This window comes from Leopardus geoffroyi, chromosome A1 (genome assembly GCF_018350155.1).
Source record: "Leopardus geoffroyi isolate Oge1 chromosome A1, O.geoffroyi_Oge1_pat1.0, whole genome shotgun sequence".
Classification (NCBI taxonomy): Eukaryota; Metazoa; Chordata; class Mammalia; order Carnivora; family Felidae; genus Leopardus; species Leopardus geoffroyi.
The window spans coordinates 51,335,757-51,360,608 of NC_059326.1; the positions used below are offsets into that span (position 1 = coordinate 51,335,757).

At 37.7% G+C, this 24,852-nt stretch overlaps 1 protein-coding gene across 22 annotated transcripts in view; it reads right to left on the minus strand.

Annotated features, from left to right (window-relative positions):
• The window catches only part of MYCBP2 (MYC binding protein 2), a 283,279-nt gene that overhangs the window by 89,763 nt on the left and 168,664 nt on the right, over positions 1-24,852 (minus strand). For all 22 annotated transcript variants that reach the window (XM_045479572.1, XM_045479625.1, XM_045479647.1 and 19 more), the window contains 8 exons: positions 24,583-24,808; positions 23,439-23,557; positions 22,670-22,757; positions 19,842-19,891; positions 17,555-17,727; positions 15,696-15,840; positions 5,883-6,098; positions 1,494-1,549 (listed from right to left, as the gene is read on the minus strand). In XM_045479572.1, the coding sequence (XP_045335528.1) occupies positions 1,494-1,549; positions 5,883-6,098; positions 15,696-15,840; positions 17,555-17,727; positions 19,842-19,891; positions 22,670-22,757; positions 23,439-23,557; positions 24,583-24,808 (1,073 nt within the window). The remainder of the gene's footprint in view (positions 1-1,493; positions 1,550-5,882; positions 6,099-15,695; positions 15,841-17,554; positions 17,728-19,841; positions 19,892-22,669; positions 22,758-23,438; positions 23,558-24,582; positions 24,809-24,852) is intronic.

The window sequence follows — 24,852 nt, forward strand, 5'->3', positions numbered from 1 at the left end:
CTGTAATTCATTCTCCAAAGAGTAGCCAGAATGATCTTTTAAAAACTATAAATCACAGTGTCTCATTCTCCTGCTTAAAACCCACCAAATTAATCCACACAGAAGAAAAGTGAAACTCTTTATAACACAGCCTACCAGTCCCTATATAACAAGGCCATCACCTAGCTCTCTGACCTCATCCTCAACCATTTTTCTTCTTGCTCACTATTCTCCTGCTCCACTCTCCTTCTGTTCCTCAAACACATTTAGCTCTGTCCACCCTCGATTTCCTCTACCTAGAATGAACTTCCTCCAAATCTTAACATGGCCAACTACCATCCAGCTCTGCAATCAAAACCACCTCCTCAAATAGGCCTTTGCTGTCACCCAATACTTCTGGTGCCCTGTCCCATCCCCATCACTCTCCATCAAATAACTTTACTTATTATTCCTATTTTGTTTACTTATTTATAGTTTGTTTCTCCACAGGAATATAAATGTAATAAGAACGAGTACCTTGTCTATTTTGTTCATAAACGTATCCCAGGGCCTGTTATCAGTGCCTTTCACGAAGTGGATGCTTAACAATATTGCTGAATAAATAATTCATTGACTTAGACAGGAGACTATTTTAGTTAGGTTTAAAATGTCAAATGTATATGAAAACCTATTTATTGGCAAATGGCCAGTTTTTTCTTATTTAACATGCAGTAAATCTATACAGCTCATATTTATTTTATAAAAATCACCTGCTTTCACTATATGGACATTTTGTAAGTAAAATTAAGCCAAAGACAAAATGCTACTTTCCTTTTTCTAGACCAAGATATGTTCTCAAAACTTGGCTATTTTTATAGAAAACTTTCTAGATTGTGCATTAAAACTATTTTTAATACATATTAGAATAAAGTCACAGTAACCTGTTAATTTCTTATAAGTCATGTGATATGTGATATAATAGAAACATATAAGTATTTTTTTCAGGTTCACCTTGGAGCTTTTTCTAAGTTTTATGGTACAACCTATCTAATAATTCTTTCAAGGCATCCATTTTAAAAAGTACTTCTAACAAGCAAATAAAACAGCAAGTCAAAAAATCTGCTTAAATATGGAGTTAAAATTACTCAGAGGCTGAAAAATTAAGACCTCATAACTGAAAATACAACTACAACATACACTGAAATTGCTCTGTGACTCATTAGGTGAGGAGAGAAGAAAAAAAATGGAAAAACAAACTAACCAACTCTAAACAAGCCAATAGATATCTTTTTAGATACTAATTATTCTTTCTGTAATACCTTACTATTATTTACCATATTGGCAGTATTATAACTGGAGATAAATACATTCTATTTGCAAATCTACACATTATAAAATCTGGGGTAAATCTACTGGAAATTTAAAAACGATATAAAATATCTATTATGGAAAATAAAGTTGGAATGCAGGATGATTTTAGTTGCAAGCAGTTGACAATATACATCTTGGCTATGTGTTACAAAAATGATCCTTACCTTTTAGGAGTTGGTGATGCAAAACGCAGTTCTTCAAATGAGTAATTTTCATAAACCTTTAAGAAAGAGACCAGTAAGAATCCAGGGAGGTAAATAAATCCATCAAGACCAATAACTCATTAGAAATATTCTTTAAAAAAAAAAGTTTATTTTGAGAGAGAGAGAGAGAGAGAACGAACATGCACATGCGCATGTGGGGGAGGGGTGGAGACAGAATCCCAAGCAGACTTTGCACTGTCAGCCCAGAACCCAACACAGGGCTCACTCTCACCACTGTGAGATTATGAGCTGAGCCGAAATCAAGAGTTGGACACTTAACCAACTAAGCCATCACAAGCTCCCTTCATTAGAAACATTCTTGGGGTGCCTGGGTGGCTCAGTCACTGGGCATCTGATTTAGGCCTCAGGTCATGATCTCGAGGCCCATGAGTTTGAGCCCTGGGTCGGGCTCTGTGCTGACAGCTGGAAGCCTGGAGCCTGCTTCAGATTCTGTGTCTCTCTCTGCCCCTCCCCCACTTGTTCTCTGTCTCTCTCTCTTTCAAAAATAAAATAAAAACAAACAAAAAAAAAGAAACATTCTTAAGATAGTGATAAAACATTCAATAAATGGTGCTGAGACACCTGGTTGTCCATATAGAAGAAAAAGAAAAAAATCGATTACCTGCATCACATCATTTACAAAAATAAATTCTAGGTGTGTTAAAGACCTGAATGTAACAAACAAACCATCAACAAATTAAGAGGGAAAAAAAAAAAGATATTATCTTTTGAGTATATTAAAATTTTAGCTTTCTCCGAAACACACACTATAAATAAAGGGCAAGAATATGAGAGAACGGGAGAAGGGGATTTGTAACTGATATAACCAAAACGGGATATGAATCAATAATATACAGATTGGTGCAACTGGACCTGTAGAACAATCTGTTTCTTAATAAAAAAAAACAAAAGTCTGGAAGAAATTATCGTGAAATGCAAAGACAAAAATGGGCTGTAGGTACCTGAAACTTGTCACATTATTCCCAGTATTTTTGTACCCCTGTAACATTGCCAAATTAACCGTTATCTTTCAAGGTTCAGGTAACGTTCTGCAACAGTTCATTCACTTGTAACTTCTACTGTACTTACAGTAAAGAGAGGCACACCCACACCAGTCACAAATCTCCATCCTTCATCCCACCCTTTCTCTTTTCATAGTGTGATTTAGAAAAGATCTAGCTGCTTTCACTTACTACAAAGTTACAAATGAGAAATATGCCCTTATGGTTAGGTCCAACAGGAAAATCCAGGGTTCCAGATTCCCAGCACAACGTTTTCTGCTCTACCACTTTACATTTATGTATTACTATACACACTATTACATTTAATAATCAAAGAACAGATCATATTTCATTTCTCCATCCTCCACAATATTTGGCTGACTATTGAGTGGCACACAGTGTGTGTGAATGGCTGATAGAAGAAAATCTCTTTCTTGGAACACACACTGCTGTCTCCAAAAGACAGTGTGGGAATGATTTTCTATAAATGCTCTAACCCTAGGCGACTGAGAACAGTCTTGCAATACTGAATCTGGTTCTGGTAACTGGACTTTCAAAATAAATTACACAAACTGAATCATCTTCACAGGAAACTAAAGGAATGATTGGGAGGTAAGGGGACCAGAAAGTAAATCCCTTAAATAAAAATGGAAAATGGATGAGAATGTTTATCTTTGAATTCTTTAAGTCAGTGGACAACTAACTCATCCAAGACTCCAGCTTTTTAGCTCCCTTGTTTCTTCAACCTCAACAAACTTCACTTCAACTCTCCTTCAGCCTCTCACACCAAATGTCATAGACCTGTGAGATTCCATAGAATTGTTCTCTGAATCAAAACAAAATGGCTGCTCACAGTTTCGGCCTCAGTGACCCTTAGTTTATCTATTCTTAGACTACCAGTCCTTCTCACCCCAACTCTTTCTCTCTGGATCTTCCTTTCCAAACAAATTAGGTTCCACTGTCCTTTCTGTAACCACTATCTGCTCAACTCCCTTCTCTCACTATTCATTTGTGGAGCTCCCTGACAAAACTTCAATGCAGAATCAATCCAACTGATTACCTTATCCATGTTCATATGACACACACTGCATTGTTCATACATGATCTTTAGTTTCATCTGATTCTTCAAGGATGGCCGATAAATCTTTCCTTATCAGTTCTCTTTTATTCTCCACAATGACCATTTCATTTCTCCCTCTTTGTTTCAAAATCCTGACCCTAACATTCATCACTCCTATCTCCAACATATAATTACTATCTTAAATAATTCTTTTGGTTACACAACCTACAAATTAACTAGCATCTGTATAAATTACTTTCTCTTCCCTCTCCTGGTAAGGTGCAAGAGGCAATACTCCTAATTAAGGCCCACCCCTCCTCTGGAGCTCTAGACCCTATTTTCATCTCTCTTCGACTATCTTCCTGGTTTCCTTCCTCTTGACTGTCTTCTCATCAGCATTAAAACATCTAAGCCTTTCTCTATTCATACCAAATTCTAAAGCCTTCACTCAATTCTATTTCCTCTGTTTCTTTTTATAACCTAACATCTTGAAAGACCTGATCTATACTTGTTTGTCTTTACTTTCACTTCCTCTGCATCTATAAACTCACAAACCTACCATGCCTCTAAAACTGCTCTGCCGAGATCATTGATGAATTCAATGTTGCTAGATCCTTTTCAAAACTTCACTTCTGCAGCAGAACACTGTCAATTCTTCCCAAACTGCTCTTTACTTTCAAGACATGCCATAAGGTAGTTGGGGGAAGAAGTCAGGAAAATCAAACGTGGATTGGGACTTACTGCCATTTGTGTGACCTTGAACAAGTTACTAAATCTCTCGCTGTGCTTCAGTTTCCACACATGTAAATGGGAACAAAAACAGTAATTTATAGGGCTGTTGTGAGGATTATGAGTTAACATAAGGAAAGTGGTAGGAAAAGCGGCAAAAGTATACACTGGCCCTAGCTTAATGTCTTATCTCTTTGGCTAATATTCTTATCAATGTGGTTTTTTTTCTTTTTCTTTCCTTTTTTTCCCCTTTAACCTGTCTTGTAAATCAATGTTTCTCAAAAGTGTAGGTTTTGATTTGAATCACTCTGCATATTTGTTTAATGTGAAAATTCTTGAGCTTCTCTCTAGACCTACTGAATCTAAATCTTCAGATTACTGGAAAATCTCCTTTTTAAATAAGTGTTCCAGATGATTCTAATGTACCCCAAAATTTGAGAATCATCAATACTGGTGTTTATCCAGATCCTGTCCTGGAACTTCTCCCTTCACTCACCATGGAAGATAGATATCATTTACTTCTACGGTATCATGAGTAATCAGTGCTAATTACTCTCAAGTTCTTTTCTTGAGGTCAGACTATAATCACTTCAGTTTGCACAACCAACTTACTTTTACATATCTTTGCATGGATATTTCAGAGTTATCCAAAACCCAGCACATTCAAAACTATTACCTTCCTCAACCAAAACCTGCTCCTCCTCCAGCATTATCAATCTTACTATGTAAGGTCAAACTGGAACTTCATCTTTTAATTCTTCCTTCCCTTTACTCCATTCCCTTCAGCCACCAAGTCCTACTGATACTAAATATCTTTTGAATCTATTCTCACTAAATCAAGGGATTAGCACATCATACCACATTACGTCAATAGTCTCCTAAAGAGACTCAAACCTAACCATGCCTTATGATTATCTGTCCAATTATTCTCCATATTCCATCATGACCTTTATGAAACACAAATCTAACCGTAACATTGCTCTAACTGAAAGGGTTCAATGGCTCACCACTGGTCTCCGTTACTGGCAAAATTCCTAACTCCTGTTTTAACTAATGCACAACTTGCTAATTTAGTCTAACATTACCCCTAAAGAGAACTAAAAAAGCTGCACCAAATATTTAAAATATCTGTCTAAGGGCATCAAAGAACAAGAAAACCTCAAGTAGGAAACCCAACGAAATGAGGTTGGCATGTGAGAGAACCCAAAAATCAAAGGGGGCCTAACTAAACTGAATTCCTGAAGGGCTATGTTCCAAGAGAAATGGAAACTGAAAGTAGACAAATACATTTGCAGCAAATGAAATTCAGTTTTCAATCATCTCAATCTCTGATTGTATTAACTTGATCTATTATCGGTAATCCCCCTAGACATTGCCAAAAAATAAATGAAAATCCTCTTTGTAAGAAAATAAATCACCCTAAAAAAAATATTACACGTTTTGCATCTACTGACAGCTCTCTAGACCTGTAACTCTGTGTGTGCGTTTGGATCACTGAAATGTTTGTTAAGATGATAAATGGTGAAAAAGAAAATGTTTCTGATAAGAAAAATAAATTACCTTCATCATTGTTATGGCAATGTATCGAGCCTCCTTCACTATCATTGGCTCGTACGACACGTCCAGCTTCGGTGAGGCCAGCCCGCCAAAAGTCATATCGGTGTTGGAAGGCGCTGCTGCTACTGCAGGACTGCCAGGCAGCCTTTGAGTTTTCTTCACTTGCTCTTGTTGTAAAGATGGTTTTTTCTGAGAAACAGGAACGGCTTTCACTTCCACCTAACCATGATGTTATAAAAAACAAATGCTATTAGGATATAATTGCCTATGACACATTAAAAGAAGCAATTTACAAGTATGGACCCACAACTCCATAAATTTTAGGTGATCATTGGTCCATGTTGGGCATTCCCTTCAAAGGTGTGCCAGAGTGACCTCGAGCTAGTTCCACAGAATAAATCTTGCAAACACAGTGTAAAAGAAGCCTTGGCTTTTGGGAGAAATCATCATAGATATAAAAACGTAAAATAAAAACAAACGCCGCCATTAATACAGTACAGAAAAGTAGAATGAATCTACACTGAATTCCCAAATTCTTAACATTAAATTATTTATCAGCTACTTCAAGTAAAAAGGCTTTCCCACAATCACCACACATTTCATTTATTTTTAAATGTTTATTTATTTTGATAGAGAAGTGTGCACACATGTGCAAAGCAGGGGAGAGGCAGAGAGACGAATAGAGAGAGAGAGAGAGAGAGAGAGAATATCCCAAGCAGGCTCTGTACTGTCAGCCCAGAGTCTGATGCAGGACTCAATCTCACATACTGTGAGATCATGACCTGAGCCAAAATCAAGAGTCTGGATGCTTAACTGACTGAGCCAACCAGGTGCCCATCTCCATATATTTTAAGCACTAATTTCAAGTTTAGCTGTTCTGGAAAGAAAATGTAGTCCATTGAGAAATCTTAAAAAATAACACATAAAAGAAATTTGGATCGACATAATGTCCCGGAAATATTACAAACCCATCTTCTATGTACTTTATTTTATTTTATTTTTAAATGTTTATTTATTTTTGAGAGACACAGAAGCAGAGCACAAACAGAGGAGGGGCAAAGAGAGAGGGAGACAGAATCTGAAACAGACTCTAGGCTCTGAGCTGTCAGCAGAGAGCCTGATACAGGGCTCGAACTAACGAACCACACGATCATGACCTGAGCCAAAATCCGGTGCTTAACCGAATGAGCCACCCAGGTGCCCCAAACCCACCTTATATTTAAAACACAGAAGTTTAAAAGTATATAGTAAAATCGTCAGCTCATATACACTGCCATCATTAAAAGTTTAAAACTTTAAATGTAATAAAAAAAAGGGGAGGGGGAAAGATAAAAAGTAAGTGCTTTCAAACTTAAAGACATTTGATTTTTAAATGATAGCCACTACTTTTTGATATATTTTTATTTAATCCTTCTTTAAACAACTGTATTTACCCTAAGTAAATTAGTATCAGTACATGTGCCTGTGTACTATGAACCTTGAAGTGAATCACTGAACAATTTTATACTCTAAGAGTACTGTAATACTATAGAATGACAGGTATTTTGCTTTCTGTTATAAATTACTCTATGAGTGAAAAGGATTTTGTGAATTAATGAACTCTAAACCCCCAAACAACCAAATCGCTTTGCAATACATCTGGGAAAGGGTGGGGCTAGCTGGGGATTGCCTATACAAATTTTCATTCAATATAAATTTTTTTAGAAATAAAAATTTTAAATGAGATATTTACATTAATACATTAGATCACAATGGACTCATTTTCTGCATTGCAATATGCTTTAAAATGTCATTATTAATTAAAGTCTCAGGTAAGAGGTATCCAACTAACTATATTCATTAATACAACACATGACTATTTCCATTCCTCATTCTTTTACCATCCAAATTCATGTATTTCTAATTTTTTAATTAAGTTTTAAATTCTAATTTCAGTATAGTTAACATACTGTGTTATATTAGTTTCAGATGTACAATACAGTGATTCAACAATTCTGTCCTTTACTCAGTGCTCATCACATAGTGTACTTATTCTTAATCCCCTTCACCTATTTCATCCATTCCCCACCAATCTCCCCATTGGTAACCATCAGTTTGTTGTCTACAGTTAAGAGTCTGTTTCCTGGTTTGTCTCTCTCTCTTTTCTCTTCCTTTGTTTTGATTCTTTTATTTTTATTTTTTAAATATGAAATTTATTGTCAAATTGGTTTCCATACAACAGCCAGTGCTCATCCCAACAGGTGCCCTCCTCAATGCCCATCACCCACTCTGCAGTCCCTCCCACCCCCCATCAAACCTCAGTTTGTTCTGTTTTCAAGAGTCTCTTATGCTTTGCCTCCCTGCCTCTCTAACCTTATTTTTTTTTCCTTCCCCTCCCCCATGATGTTCTGTTAAGTTTCTCAGGATCCACATAAGAGTGAAAACATATGGTATCTGTCTTTCTCAGTATGACTTATTTCATTTAGCATAATACTCTCCAGTTCCATCCACGTTGTTACAAAAGGCCATATTTCATTCTTTCTCATTGCCACGGTAGTATTCCATTGTGCACATAAACCACAATTTCTTATCCATTCATCAGTTGATGGACATTTGGGCTCTTTCCATAATTTGGCTATTGTTGAGAGTGCTGCTATAAACAATGGGGTACAAGTGCCCCTATGCATCAGTACTCCTGTATCCCTTGGGTAAATCCCTAGCAGTGCTATTGCTGGGTCATAGGGTAGATCTATTTTTAATTTTTGAGGAACCTCCACACTGTTTTCCAGAGTGGCTGCACCAGTTTCCATTCCCACCAACAGTGCAAGAGGGTTCCCGTTTCTCCACGTCCTCGCCAGCATCTACAGTCTCCTGATGTGTTCATTTTAGCCACCCTGACTGGCGTGAGGTGATATCTCAGTGTGGTTTTGATTTGTATTTCCCTGATGAGGAGCGACGTTGAGCATCTTTTCATGTGCCTGTTGGCCATCTGGATATCTTCCTTAGAGAAGTGTCTATTCGTGTTTTCTGCCCATTTCTTCACTGGATTATTTGTTTTTCGGGTGTGGAGTCTGGTGAGTTCTTTATAGATTTTAGATACTAGCCCTTTGTCCGATATGTCATTCACAAATATCTTTTCCCATTCTGTTGGTTGCCTTTTAGTTTTGTTGACTGTTTCCTCTGCAGTGCAGAAGCTTTCTATCTTTATGAGGTCCCAGTAGTTCATTTTTGCTTTTAATTCCCTTGCCTTTCAGGATGTGTCAAGTAAGAAATTGCTGTGGCTGAGGTCAGAGAGGTTTTTTTTCCTGCTTCCTCCTCTAGGGTTTTGATGGTTTCCTGTCTCACATTCAGGTCCTTTATCCATTTTGAGTTTATTTTTGTGACTGGTGTAAGAAAGTGGTCTAGTTTCATTCTTCTGCATGTTGCTGTCCAGCTCTCCCAGCACCATTTGTTAAAGAGACTGTCTTTTTTCCATTGGATATTCTTTCCTGCTTTGTCAAAGATTAGTTGGCCATACTTTTGTGGGTCTAGTTCTGGGGTTTCTATTCTATTCCATTGGTCTATGTGTCTGTTTTTGTGCCAATACCATGCTGTCTTGATGATTACAGCTTTGTAGTAGAGGCTAAAGTCTGGGATTGTGATGCCTCCTGCTTTGGTCTTCTTCAAAATTACTTTGGCTATTCGGGGTCTTTTGTGGTTCCATATAAATTTTAGGATTGCTTGTTCTAGCTTCAAGAAGAATGCTGGTAGGGGCGCCTGGGTGGCGCAGTCGGTTAAGTGTCCGACTTCAGCCAGGTCACGATCTCGCGGTCCGTGAGTTCGAGCCCCGCGTCGGGCTCTGGGCTGATGGCTCAGAGCCTGGAGCCTGTTTCCGATTCTGTGTCTCCCTCTCTCTCTGCCCCTCCCCCGTTCATGCTCTGTCTGTCTCTCTCTCTGTCCCAAAAATAAATAAAACGTTGAAAAAAAAGAAGAATGCTGGTGCAATTTTGATTGGGGTTGCATTGAATGTGTAGACAGCTTTGGGTAGAATTGACACTTTAACAATATTTACTCTTTCAATCCATGAGCATGGAATGTTTTTCCATTTGTGTCTTCTTCAATTTCCTCCATAAGCTTTCTATAGTTTTCAGCATACAGATCTTTTACATCTTTGGTTAGGTTTATTCCTAGGTATTTTATGCTTCTTGGTGCAATTGTGGATGGGATCAGTTTCTTTGTCTTTCTGTTCCTTCATTATTAGTGTACAAGAATGCAGCTGATTTCTGTACATTGATTTTGTATCCTGTGACTTTGCTGAATTCATGTATCAGTTCTAGCAGACTTTTGGTGGAGTCTGTCAGATTTTCCATATACAATATGATGTCATCTGCAAAAAGTGAAAGCTTGACTTCATCTTTGCCAATTTTGATACCTTTGATTTCCTTTGGTTGTCTGATTGCTGACGCTAGAACTTCCAATACTATGTTAACAAACAGCAGTGAGAGTAGACATCCCTGTCATGTTCCGGATGTCAGGAGGAAAGCTCTCAGTTTTTCCCCATTGAGGATGATATTAGCTGTGGGCTTTTCATAAATGGCTTTTATGATGGTTAAGTATGTTCCTTCTATCCCGACTTTCTCAAGGGTTTTTATTAAGAAAGGATGCTGAATTTTGTCAAATGCTTTTTCTGCATCGATTGACAGGATCCTATGGTTCTTTTCTTTTCTTTTATTAATGTGATGTATCACATTGATTGATTTGCGAATGTTGAACCAGCCCTGCAGCCCAGGAATGAATCCCACTTGATTATGGTGAATAATTCTTTTTATATCCTGTTGAATTCGATTTGCTAGTATCTTGTTGAGGATTTTTGCGTCTGTATTCATCAGGGATATTGCCTTGTAGTTCTCTTTTTTTTGCTGGGTCTCTGTCTGGTTTGGGAATCAAAGTAATGCTGGCTTCATAGAATGAGTCTGGAAGTTTTCCTTCCCTTTCTATTTTTTGGAACAGCTTGAGAAGGATAGGTATTATCTCTGCTTTAAATGTCTGGTAGAATTCCCCAGGGAAGTCATCTGGTCCTGGACTCTTGTTGGGAGATTTTTAAAAAAAAAAAAATTTTTTTAACGCTTATTTATTTTTGAGACAGAGAGAGACAGAGCACGAACAGGGGAGGGGCAGAGAGAGAGGGAGACACAGAATCCGAAACAGGCTCCAGGCTCTGAGCTGTCAGCACAGAGCCCGACGCGGGGCTCGAACTCACGGACCGCGAGATCATGACCTGAGCTGAAGTCAGACACTTAACCGACCGAGCCACCCAGGCGCCCCTTGTTGGGAGATTTTTGATAACTGATTCAATTTATTTGCTGAACTTTGTTCAAGTTTTCTATTTCTTCCTGTTTGAGTTTTCGAAGTGTGTGGGTGCTTAGGAATTTGTCCATTTCTTCCAGGTTGTCCAGTTTGTTGGCATATAATCTTTCATAGTATTCCCTGATAATTGCTTGTATTTCTGAGGGATTGGTTGTAGTAATTCCATTTTCATTCATGATTTTATCTATTTGGGTCATCTCCCTTTTCTTTTTGAGAAGCCTTGCTAGAGGTTTATCAATTTTGTTTATTTTTTCAAAAAACCAACTCTTGGTTTCATTGATCTGCTCTACAGTTTTTTTTTAGATTCTATATTATTTCTGCTAGGATCTTTATTATTTCTCTTCTTCTGCTGGGTTTGGGGTGTCTTTGCTGTTCTGCTTCTATTTCCTTTAGGTGTGCTGTTAGATTCTGTATCTGGGATTTTTCTTGTTTCTTGAGATAGGCCTGGATTGCAATGTATTTTCCTCTCAGGACTGCCTTCGCTGCATCCAAAAGCGTTTGGATTGTTGTATTTCATCTTCATTTGTTTCCATATATTTTTAAATTTCTTCTCTAATTGCCTGGTTGACCCACTCATTCGTTAGTAGGGTGTTCTTTAACCTCCACGCTTTTGGAGGTTTTCCAGACTTTTTTCCTGTGGTTGATTTCAAGTTTCATAGTATTGTGGTCTGAAAGTGTGCCTGGTATGATCTCAGTTCTTTTATGCTTATGAAAGGCTGTTTTGTGGCCCAGTATGTGATCTCTCTTGGAGAATGTTCCATGTGCACTCGAGAAGAAAGTATATTCTGTTGCTTTGGGATGCAGAGTTCTAAATATATCTGTCAAGTCCATCTGATCCAATGTATCATTCAGGGCCCTTGTTTCTTTATTGATCCTGTGTCTAGATGATCTATCCATTGCTGTTAAGTGGTGTATTAAAGGCCTCTGCTATTACCACATTCTTATCAATAAAGTTGCCTATGTTTGTGATTGTTTTATGTATTTGGGGGCTCCTGTATTCAGCTCATAGACATATGTAATTGTTAGCTCTTCCTGATGGATAGACCCTGTAATTATTATATAATGCCCTTCTTCATCTCTTGTTACTGCCTTTAAAGTCTAGTTTGTCTGATACATGTATGGCTATTCCAGCTTTCTTTTGACTTGCAGTAGCATGTGAGATAGTTCTCCATCTCCTCACTTTCAATCTGAAGGTGTCCTCAGGTGTAAAATGAGTCTCTTGAGGATAGCAAATAGATGGGTCTTGGTTTTTATCCATTGTGATACCCTATGTCTTTTGGTTGAAGCATTTAGTCTGTTTACATTCAGTGCTATTATTGAAAGATATGGGTTTAGAGTCATTGTAGAGTCTGAAGGTTTCATGCTTGTAGTGATGTCTCTGGTACTTTGTGGTCCTTGCAACATTTCACTCACAGAATCCCCCTTAGGATCTCTTGTAGGGTTGGTTTAGTGGTGATGAATTCCTTCAGTTTGTGTTTGTTTGGGAAAACCTTTATCTCTCCTGCTATTCTGAATGACAGACTTGCTGGGTAAAGGATTCTCGGCTGCATATTTTTTCTGTTCAACACATTGAAGATTTCCTGCCATTCCTTTCTGGCCTGCCAAGTTTCAGTAGATAGGTCTGCCACTAGTCTTATGGGTCTCCCTTTATAAGTTAGAGCATATTTATCCCTAGCTGCTTTCAGAATTTTCTCTTTATCCTCGTATTTGCCAGTTTCACTATGATATGTCGTGCAGAAGATCCATTCAAGTTACATCTGAAGGGAATTCTCTGTGCCTCTTGGATTTCAATGCCTTTTTCCTTCCCCAGGTCAGCGAAGTTCTCAACTGTGATTTGTTCAAGTACACCTTCAGCCCCTTTTTCTTTCTCTTCCTCTTCTGGAATTCCTATTATACAGATATTGTTCTGTTTGATTGTGTCACTTAGTTCTCTAATTCTCCCCTCATACTCCTGGATTTTTTTTTATCTTTTTGTCAGCTTCCTCTTTTTCCATAATTTTATCTTCTAATTCACCTATTCTCTCCTCTGCCTCTTCAATCCGTGCTATGGCTGCCTCCATTTTATTTTGCACCTCATTTATAGCATTTTTTAGTTCCTCATGGCTATTTTTTAGTCCCTTGATCTCTGTAGCAATAGATTCTCTGCTGTCCTCTATACTTTTTTCAAGCCCAGCGATTAATTTTATGACTATTATTCTAAATTCTTGTTCCGTTATATTGCTTAAATTGTTTTTTATCTATTCATTAGCTGTCGCTACTTCCTGGAGTTTCTTTTGAGGAGAGTTTTTCTGCTTCCTCATTTTGGATAGTCTCTGGGGTGGCGTGGAACTGCAGGGCACTTCCCCTGTGCTGTCTGGAGTAACTTGTGTTGGTGGGCCGGGCCCACAGTCAGACCTGATGTCTGTCCCCAGCCCAGGCTGGGGCCACAGTCAGACTGGTGTGTACCTTATCTTCCCCTCTCCCAGGGGCAGGACTCACTGTGGAGTGGTGTGGCCCCTGTCTGGGCTACTTGCACACTGCCAGGCTTGTGGTGCTGCTTTGATGGGATCTGGCGTATTAGCCAGGGTGGATCCGCAAGGTGCACAGGGGCGGGAGGGACAGGCTTAGCTTGCTTTGCTGTGGTGGTCTCCTGCGGGAGGGGCCCTGCAGCACCAGGGGGGAGGCAGACCCGTTGGGAGGGATGGATCCACAGAAGCACAGCGTTGGGTGTTTGTGGGGCAGAAGCAAGTTGGGTGATGGGAACTGGTTCCATTTGGGATTACAGCTGAGGGATGGGAGAGGGAGATGGCATTTGCCAGCGCCTTTATTCCCCACCGAGCTGAGGTCTGTTTTCCCTGGCTCAACAACTCTCCCTCCCAATGTCCTCTTGCCTTCCCGCTCTCCAAGCAGAGCTGTTGACTTTTAACATTCCAGATGTTAAGTCCCACTGGCTGTCAGAACTCACGGAGTCTGGCCCCTCCACTTTTGCAAGCCAGACTTTGGGGGCTCTGCCTTGCCAGATGGGCTGCCCCTCCACCGCCCCTGCTCCCTCCTGCCAGTCTGTGTAGCACGCACCACCTCTCCGCCCTTCCTACCGTCTTCTGTGGGCCTCTTATCCACACTTGGCTCCGGAGAGTCTGTTCTGCCAGACATCTGGCGATTTTCTGGATTATTTAGGCAGGTGTGGGTGGAATCTAAGTGATCAGCCGGATGAGGTGAGCCTAGCGCCCTCTTATGCCTCCATCTTCCAACAACCTCCTTTGTTTTGATTCTCAAATTTCACATATGGAATCATTTAATATTTGTCTTTCTCGGACTTATTTCGTTCAGCATTATACTCTCTAGCTCCATCTATGTTGTTGCAAGTAGCAAGATTTCATTCTTTTTTATGGCTGAATAATAATATTCCATTGTGTGTGTATATATCCATTTTTAAAATCCATTTCTTTATCCATTCATCTACTGATGGACACTTGGACTGCTTCTATAATTTGGCTACTATAAATAATGCTGCAGTAAATACATGGGTGTATGTATCCCTCTATATTAGTGTTTTGTATTTTTTGGGTAAATACCCAACAGCGTTTAGTAGATCGTGGGGTATTCTATTTTTAACTTTTTGAGGAACTGCCATCATTTCTAATTTAATATATATCAATATTATATTTTAAATTAAATGTTGTTTCAATAGTACCAAATACAGAATGTATTAGTGTCTTTTAAAAAATACATACAGGGCGCCTGGGTGGCTCAGTTGGTTAGGCGTCTGACTTTAGCTCCGGTCATGATCTCACAGTTTGTGGGTTTGAGCCCCACGTCGGGCTCTGTGCTGACAGCATGGAGCCTGGACCCTGGTTCAGATATTGTCTCCCTCTCTCTCTGCTCCACCCCCCCCCCCCCCATGCTCTGTCTCTGTCTCTCAAGAATAAAATAAAACATTTAAAAAAAAGTAAAAAAATATATATACAAAATTTTAAAATGTGTTCCTTCATCGATTTATTCAACCACTTTATATTAAAGGCCTTCCCTCTGTGTGCATATATGAACACTTTTTTATCCTTCCCTTGAATCATTATAGCTCCCAGCTAAATGTAAAAAACAAACAATAAAACATATAACTTGGAGGGCGCCTGTGTGGTTCAGTTGGTTAAGTGTCTGACTTCAGTTCAGGTCATGACCTTGCGGTTCATGAGATCAAGCCCCCCCCCCCCCCCCATCAGGCTCTGTGCTAAGCTCAGCGTCTGGAGTCAGCTTCAGATTCTGTGCTTCCCGCAGTTTCTCTGCCCCTCCCCCGCTCACCATCTGTCTCTTTCTAAAAATAAACATTAAAAAAAATAATAACTTGGAAAATTAGGTGCTAATTAATATAAGTCCTTACACAATTTTTCAGCTTCCTCTATTGACAAATATAAAGACAGTACTGCAAGTGTACTCTAAACACTTGCTTTTTCTAAAATTTTATTAGTAATAATAGTGCTTTGATGACTATTAATTTAATTCTGATATAATTACCTTCATATTGGGAACATGTACTACATCCCCATATTGGTCTTTTGTTTGAACAGTTATGGTGGTAGGCCAACCACAACGAATATCATCCTTGTTCAGGATCAAAGATGTTTTCTGAGGATCAGCATAGGAATCTGGTTGAAGCCACCTAGCAGTGATGAAAAAACAATAAAAAAAGTAAACATTCATAAATATCTTCAATGATTAACATGAAATTAAGCCAAATGAGTAACACTTGTACCAAATAATATCTTCATTTCCAATTCAGTGACAATCACAAGTGTCTCTCTTGCAAATTGTTAATGACGCATTCATTAAAAAAATATGACAAAGTACAGGAGGTTTCTGATGTTTTTGTAAATAGAAATAATTTTAAAATCAGAAAACTTGAAATTTTAACTATAGCTGACACAAAATAACCAAGAAAATAAATTTAGGTTGTGTATATTTGAAGTCCCAGTACACTCATGCTTACTGAGGGAGGTCTGCCCGGATTTGCCAGCCTGAAAATCTGAGAAAGAACAACTCATCTGTAAAAGCAGTGATAGTAATGGCATTCTGCTGCCTGAGAACAGCTAGGTTAAAGATGTTTAACCTGTTCATCTCCTGTTCATCCAGTGTCTCAACTATCTTCCCTATTACCTTCCCTTCCATGTAAATTTTGCCAAATTTCTACACTTTGGGATACCCATTCTTCTTCTTTTTTTTTTTTTTAAAGGAGAAACGGATAATCTTTTTTTTTAATGCTTATTTATTTTTGAGAGACAGTGTGCACAAGTGGGGGAGGGGCAGAGAGAGAGGGAGACAAGGAGTCTGAAGTAGGCTCCAGGCTCTGAGCTGTCAGTGCAGAGCCTGAAGCAGGGCTTGAACCCACAAGATGCGAGATCATGACCTGAGCTGAAGTCAGGCACTTAACTGACTGAGCCACCCAGGTGCCCCCGGATATTCATTCTTGAATTCATTCCATGATCTACATTCAAGTTGTCCTGGGAGATAAGTTATAAGTAATTCTGTCATGTTTTATGTAAAGATGTCCACAAAGTTAGCAGTGAGGCTGACTTAAAAAAATTCCCTATTCTCCAATCACCATTTTGATTTTTCAAAACTAACGAGGAACCTCTTTATTTTTAAAATTAGAAATGGGAAGAAGTTAGACTTCTATATTTACTAGTAAAATCACACAAGCCAGCATATTTTTTCTTTTCATAAAAAAAAAAAAATAGCAACAAAATAAATGAGAACTCTATAACCCCAAATGATTTCATTTAAATTCTAAATATGTTTGTATTATTTGTAGGTTTTATAAGAAATCATATTAAAATAACATACGGTGATAAATTTAAGTTTAGTCTAAAATTCCTAGACCTCTCAATTATACCATGTGCTCCATCTATTTTTTATTTTAAAAAAAAATTTTTTTTTAATGTTTATTTATTTTTGAGACAGAGAGAGACAGAGCATGAACGGGGGAGGGTCAGAGAGAGGGAGACACAGAATCTGAAACAGGCTCCAGGCTCTGAGCTGTCAGCACAGAGCCTGACGCGGGGCTCAAACTCACGGACCGCGAGATCATGACCCGAGCCGAAGTCGGCCGCTTAACCGACTGAGCCACCCAGGTGCCCCCCATTTATTTTTTAAATAAATAAAAGTTCACCTAGGAAACTTTAAAATAATCAACTAACAACTACCATATACTTTAAAGATATTTTAAAATATTTACCATTTTATACTTTGGCAAGTTCAAAACACATAAACCAGATTCTTCAGGCTTCATTTTAACATCTTTCCCTTTCATTTCTCTTCAGAAATGAAGAGTGAGGCATGCCCTGAAATAAGTCACTGTAGCACTTAAAGCACATTACCTTGCAAGCCTCCCACCACTTGATCCTGGAACACAGGCAATAAAATCATCCAGAAAGGACTGTTCATTGCTTTGGATTTGAAGTGGTAAGTTTCCTTCAAGTGCCTCTAATATAGTTGGTGAATGAGAAAGAGCTAAACCCTTTCCAAGAATACCAGAATGGGTTTTGCACACCTGTTGGGTAAAAGACAATATTCATGTATTTGAAAACACAATTTTAATTACATGAGTTTCTTGAACTTTCACACAATTTTAGGTAGGCCTTTTCGGGGAAAGCATTTTCTCTCCATGCCCCAGTGCTCCTGTAGCCTACAAAGTATAAAACAAACCTCCAGGAGGGAAAAATATGGGATAGTACTTCCAGCCTCCTTCCTCCCACCAAAACAAGTGATGTCAGAGACGTGCAGGTTGAGAAGGTGCATCTCCTCTCGCTCTACTGGGCCAGGGCTCCCTTCTGCAGGCAGCTGTGGAGGCCTCTCACCTTTTGTGTCCCCATTAGTGGCATCTTTCATAGGTGGATTGTCTTTGCTCTCTTAGTTGGGTGGCTACCAAGGTCCTGCCTTGGACAACATGTGGATACAAGCCTGACTGTGGCTGTGCATAAACTCCATTAGTCTGTCTAAGCCTCAATTAAAATTAAGAAAAAGAGGCAGATAACAACTGAAATTTTAGTTTTCACTGACCTGACAAGCAAACTTTACCTTTTTGAAAGATCTGCTTTAAATGCTGAAACTCTAGAAACTTTTTAATGACTATGTTATAAATTTTGAAACAAAATATTTTTCATAGAAAAGGATTATGCTTCCACTACTATGACACTTATACAACAGTACCTTCTGCATTCTCTGAGATATACAATTTCAAAAATCATGATCTTTAAAATCAAACAGATTTGAGTTCAATTCCTGACTTTTAGACAAGCACTGCTGTGTGCTCTTGAGCTAAGAGGTTACACACCATTCCTGACTCTGCAAAATGTATAAACTGGTGATCAAATAATATCTCTCTTCTGTAGTTACTGTAAAATTTAAATTATATAACACATACAAAGTGCACATTATGCTGCCTAACAAGTAGTAGGTATTAGACCACCATGACATCTACCTTATGTGCCAAAAATGTGGGCAATCTGGGATATGAGGGTTTTTGTCTTTAACAAAAGCATAATAAACATCTCTTTATATCAGGCCTAAATGACACTTTATAAACCATTATAATCTCTGTAAGGATAAATAACATATGAACTCCTTGATGGTTCTCTTTAATTAGAATGTTGTCTGATACATACTGTATTTATTAAATCTCTACTGAATTTTTATTTTTTTATCTTAAAGTACAAAAATTTAACTCTTTTTTTAAAAATAAAAACAAAAGCTGGTGGGTTTTTAAAACGTAGAAGTTTCTTAACATTATTGAGGATACCAGGGCTCTCTATAATTGGAGCATAGTAATCAAGATCATGGACTTTGTCACCCAGTTGCCAGAGGTCAAATTCTAGCCAGCTGCTTACTAGCTATGTGATTCTGGGCAAGTTACCTAAGCACTCCATGCCTCCTTGTAAATGGAAAATAAGAGTCTCTCATTCATGGGGCTACTATGAGGACTAAATGAGTTAAAATATGCAAAGTGTTTGGAATAGTACTTGATAACGTCAGGATCAAATAAATGTTTGTTTTTATTATTACTGCTATGATCAATTCATCTTGGGAAGTGAGTAAGATCTAAACAACCAGCTATAGGTAACAGTTGACCTGGATACTAGCCTCTGTCTCCTAATTAGCTGAATTCTTAGACAAGTCACAGAACTTCCTTGAACTTCAGTTATTGTAACTATAAGATACAAGAGAGAATACTGACCTCAAAATGTAAATGCTAAAAACAGATAATATTAAAGATACAATAAAGTATTCTATAGAAATTATTTAAATTACTACTACTAACACCCATTTCCCTCTTTTTCTGACCGGTAAATAAAACTTCTTTTGAGATCCAATTTAAATCTCAACAGCTCTGCAAAGCCCTTCCCTAAACCCTTGGCACTTGGTAACTTCCTTCTCTGACAGGATTTATGTCTGACTTCAGATTTAACAATCTCCATGCAGCACAGCAAGGGCTCACCTGGGTTTCTCCTATCAAGATCTTATAAGTTATGTATTTTTATCTGTCAATGAACAGAATGAAGTACTTAATGAAAGCCCTATATTCAAGAAAAATAAGGTTGATCTGAATGAAAATACTGCTTTTAAATCAATGTACAAAGTTTATCCTTGCGATGTTTGTGACAATACCTGCAATGCAGCCTCTTCAAGAATTTCAAGATCTTCCTCTAATTCATTACCTGTTGTGTAAATGAAAAGTTTTAGTAACATATATTAATACTTAGTTCAACTTTTTTTTTTTTAGTTTATATATTTATTTTGAGAGCAAGAGAGCAAGAGCAGGGGAGGTGCAAAGAGGGGGGGGGAGAGAGAGAGAGAGACAGAGAGAGACAGAGAGAGAGAGAGAGAGAGAGAGAGAGAGAGAGAATCTCAAGCAGGCTCCATGTTGTCAGCAAGATCATGAACCGCAAGATCATGACCTGAGCCGAAATCAAAAGTAGGATGCTTAACCCTCTGAGCCACCCAGGCACCTCACTTAGTTTAACTCTCTAGTCCTCTGCATTTATTCACACCTTTTTCACAATTCTGATATTCCAGATTGGAAAGAACTATTATCATTTTGGATCAGTCTCAGTGCTTTATGTTTTAAAATGTAATTTTCAGTGTAAATATAAGGCTATAATTCTCAAGGCAATACTCAAAAGGTATCTACCAAGTGATGTGCAATACACACACACACACACACACACACACACACACACACTACATTTAGGCATATAAATGTGCACTTTTGAATTTAGTGTATTCAAATTCCCCTCTACCCCCCAAAATGAAGGAACTAATTACTCAGAATCTGGGCCTTTTTATTTTGGTTATCTTATACAAGAGCTATCTATACCTTTAGTAAAAAGAGTAATTTACAGGAAAACATAAGATAGTGAGTGTATCCTCCATCCATTTTCTCCTTTATTGCTTCAAATAAAACACATTTAGGGGCACCTGTGTGGCTCAGTCGGTTAAGCATCCGACTTCATCTCAGGTCATGATCTCATGGTTTATGAATTCAAGCCCCATTGTGGGTTCTGTGCTGACAGCTCAGAGCCTGAAGCCTGCTTCAGATTCTGTGTGTCCCTCTCTCTCTGCTCCTCTCTGCTCATGCTCTAGATCTCTTGCCTTCAAAATAAAGAAACATTTAAAAAAACCAACCATATTTATTGAATTTGCTTTGATGGTTTAATTAATTTAAAAACTATTACTAAGGTAATACATGTTCAAAAGGAAATATTCAAATTTTACAGAAGTGTAGAATGAAAAATTCTCCTACCTACCTTCTTCTGAAAATAAAGTGTCAACAGTTTATGTATTATTCAAGAAACTTTGTGTGCAAATAAGTACGTGTGTGTGTGTCAACATATATACTCATGCACACATACACATATATTATTATATATATATAACATAATATTCACGAAGAATGGGACCCTCTTCTGAAACTTTTCTCAGTTAACATAATTAGGAATTTTTCTTGATCAGAACATAGAAATCTCTTTTTGTTGTTTTTTAACAGTTTCATGTATTCCCCTTGTATGTATGTATCATTACTTATTTAACCAGTTTCCAACTGATAGATATTTTAGTTGCTTCTAGGTTTTACAATCACAAGCACTGCTATATTAATCTCTCTTACAACATATATTTTTAAGCATTTGTGCAAGTACATACAAAAATTGCTGTATCAAAAAGTATATGGCATGTAAAATTTGAACAGGTATTAACAAATTTCCTCCAAAGGCTGCACCCATTTCCTTCATATAAAGAGAACACAACATGTCTCATTTCCTCATACCTGTATCAACATTAAGTAGGAGCAGGGGAACTGAGAAGCATGGAAGGGAGCAGGAAAAAGGGAAGGAAGCAAAGAGCAGAGAATGAGAAGGGAGGAAGGAGGGATGAGGTGGAAAGGGTACTCTTCAAGGGAGGAGCTACAAATGAACTTCTGAGGGTGAGAACTGGGGAAATACAATAATAATGTCTTTTACTCCCAAACACTGTGAAAATAAATGTTAAACCACGTCTAAGCATCATAGAATCAGTAAATATTTCTAACTTTAGTTTCATCTTTACCATCCTGATCATAAATTGATTCACATACCACACAAATTTGTATCATTTTATAAAGAGGTATTGTTCCTGCCAATACCTCATTTCTCTCCTGTGCTTCACAGGAAAATTCTTCTAAAGAGCTATCTATATTTAACCTGCATCTCTTTTCTGACTATCCATTCTCTCCCTCTACTCTAAAGGCCTTATGTTTCTCTCATCTTACTGATATATTTCTTATTGAGAATATATGTAACCAACAAGTCTTTCCATCCAATGGTAGATTTTAATTGACTTCTCAACTACATTAAAAAATTCCATCAATGTCCATTTTCCTGGTTTTACGCCTACCTCCTTCGCTGCTGTACCAGTCTTTTTTACGTGCTCTTCCTCCTGTTCTATCCATTTTTGACACTTTGGCAGTCCCACCTCTGATCCTGGGCTATCTTCTCTTTCTCATTTGCATTCTCTTCCTAGCTCATCTTTCACATGGTCCCATGCCTTTAAATTTTAACTATGTCCAAATGACATTTCCTTTGACTTGTGCCCTGAGCATCAGACAATGAATATCCAACTGTCTAGTTGATATGTCCACAAGGATATTTAAGAAATACCTCAAAACTTTTGGTTTAATATTATGTATCTAATGTTTAACCCAGTGTCTGACACACAGCATGTATGTGCCTAAGGAGGGTTTGTGTGCATGTCTGTGTGTGAATAGAAAAGACTAGAGGATACTCTTCAATCTTCAGTATAGAAAACCCAAACTACCAGCGTATTAAACAGTTATTACTCATGAATGTATGGGACTATTGAATTCATTTTGCTAATTTATTTCAGAATGCCCTAAAATAAACATATTCTACTCCTGAAATTTTTAACAAAATCATAAACACCTAATACTTGACCAGACTTACCAATAGGAAGTGCTAGATCCTTTTTCATCAAAGCGGCTGCACAAACTCCACCAAGATTGGCTAATTCTTTTTCCAACTGAATGACACCCTGGAGAATCACAAAAATAAAATAAAATGAAATGAAGTGAAATGAAATGAAATGAAATGAAAATAAGATAAAATGAGCTGCTTTAAAAAAATGTTTGGAGGATAAAATATTTGGAAGATAAAGTGGATTATCAACAAAATGTGATTTGCATCTAAGCATAACTTTTGAAACCAGAAAGAACAGGTCAACTAGTGGTTAAATTAAGAGTGGAAAAGGGTCAATAAAATGTCTACTGCATGTTATAAGGTCCGGGTCTACAAGTGCATTGTCCAAAGAATTTGTCAATTATTACTTTGAAGTAACATGATCATTTTTTTCACCTTGATTTTGTTTTATTGTGTGATTTGAAACATTCAGAATAGAAACTAAATTGGTCCCATTGGGAAAGTAGATTCTATTATTTACTCAGAAAGGTATAGCCACCTGAGCAGGTTTGGAGCAGGTACGATTATACTTTCTGTTGCAGACTCTATTCTCTTCATGTATTAAAAGTAGCAAAAACAAACAAACAAACAAAACACCAAAAAACAAAAAACACTACACAAAATTAAACTACAAGGTATTTTAAATTATATTCTTTAAATTTCAGGCTTCGTGAACATAGGCAACAAACACAACTTTAGTCAATAGCAGCCCTCAGAAACACAATCTTAACACAATGAGAAGATAATTCATTCCTACCTCATCAGGTCCAGGGCTAAACTCATATCCAATTGCAAAACATTTAAAACCATAGAAAGAAGCTTTGTCATCTTTCACATAATCTGATGCAGTCTCCAATGAAAAAAGGGCCTCATTTCCTAAGAAAAAACAGCTAACATTGAGTTCAAAATCTGAAATGACTTTATTAAAATTTCCCTTTTATCTATCTCAAGATAGGTAGCAATACAAATCAGTTACTAAAAAGCCCAGGCTTTTTGGGGGTGTGGGTGTTCCTGTATCTACTTGAATATAATTGCTAAAAACAACTCTAGCCAACAACAGAATCATCTCAAGTGAATTGTTATTTTTCTTTATGATCAAGCTCTCCTTAATCAAATATTCTACCTTCATGTTACATGAGCAATCATTTTTCAATTATCTATTTCTAGGGTAACCTATGTTAGTTAGCCTTTTCTGTTTCAGTCAGTAAGTGATCCTCTAACCTGGCTCCTTACAAACAAACAAGGCAGGTCAGACTAGAAGACAAAAGCTTCTGAATTCAAACAGGCTATGAGTTTGAGGAATCATGAGAATATTTATGGTTAACTGGTTAAAAACACAACAGACTACATGAAGTTTTAATAATTTACAAACTTTCTTTGAAAGGAAAACATTAGCAATAACAATAAAAAAATGCTTTCCGTCTATCTCTGACACCACCCCCCCCCCCACACACACACACACATCCTCAAGCCTCAAGAACTAAAAACAACAGCTTTAACGTAACTCAGTACGTGAGGTGTTTCACCAATTCTCGAGTGGAAGAAGCCCTAAGTTCTCAAAGTCTAGCACTTATTGGGAAAATAAAAGATCAAATTCACTTCTTCCATAGTTTGTTCCCAACTATACAGACATCCACTCCTCAATATTAACCCTCTGCTTTGGTCAAGCTAAACTTTTTTCACAAGATCCTCATGACATTCTCTCTTTGAAAACTCAGTCGTGTTATGCCCTCTGTCTAGAGTCTTCTTCACTACTCAAGTGCACTCCAGATGCATAGTAGGTCTTGAAGAAATTCTTCTCAATGTTTGTAAACATTTTCAATGTTGTATCCTTACTAAACATAATTGTCATAAATGCATATATTTCACCATATAAAACAGAAAAGAAAAAAACAACTTACCTGGCAACACTAAAACCATAGTAGGCCACCCAGAGGATCCTGAAAATTTCTTTAATTCTATCCAGGAGTTAAGATTTTCATGAACAGATGTCAATTTTGGTCCATATCCTGAATTCTGAACAGTTCTGACAGGAATCAATAAACGGAGGACATCTTCTGACTGCGCAGTGCCACACTGGGGGTCAAACTCGATTGTCATCCACCGTACACATTCTGGGAACATCACCTGAGATCAATAGGTGAGAGGACACTTGTATTTGTTAAGAAAAA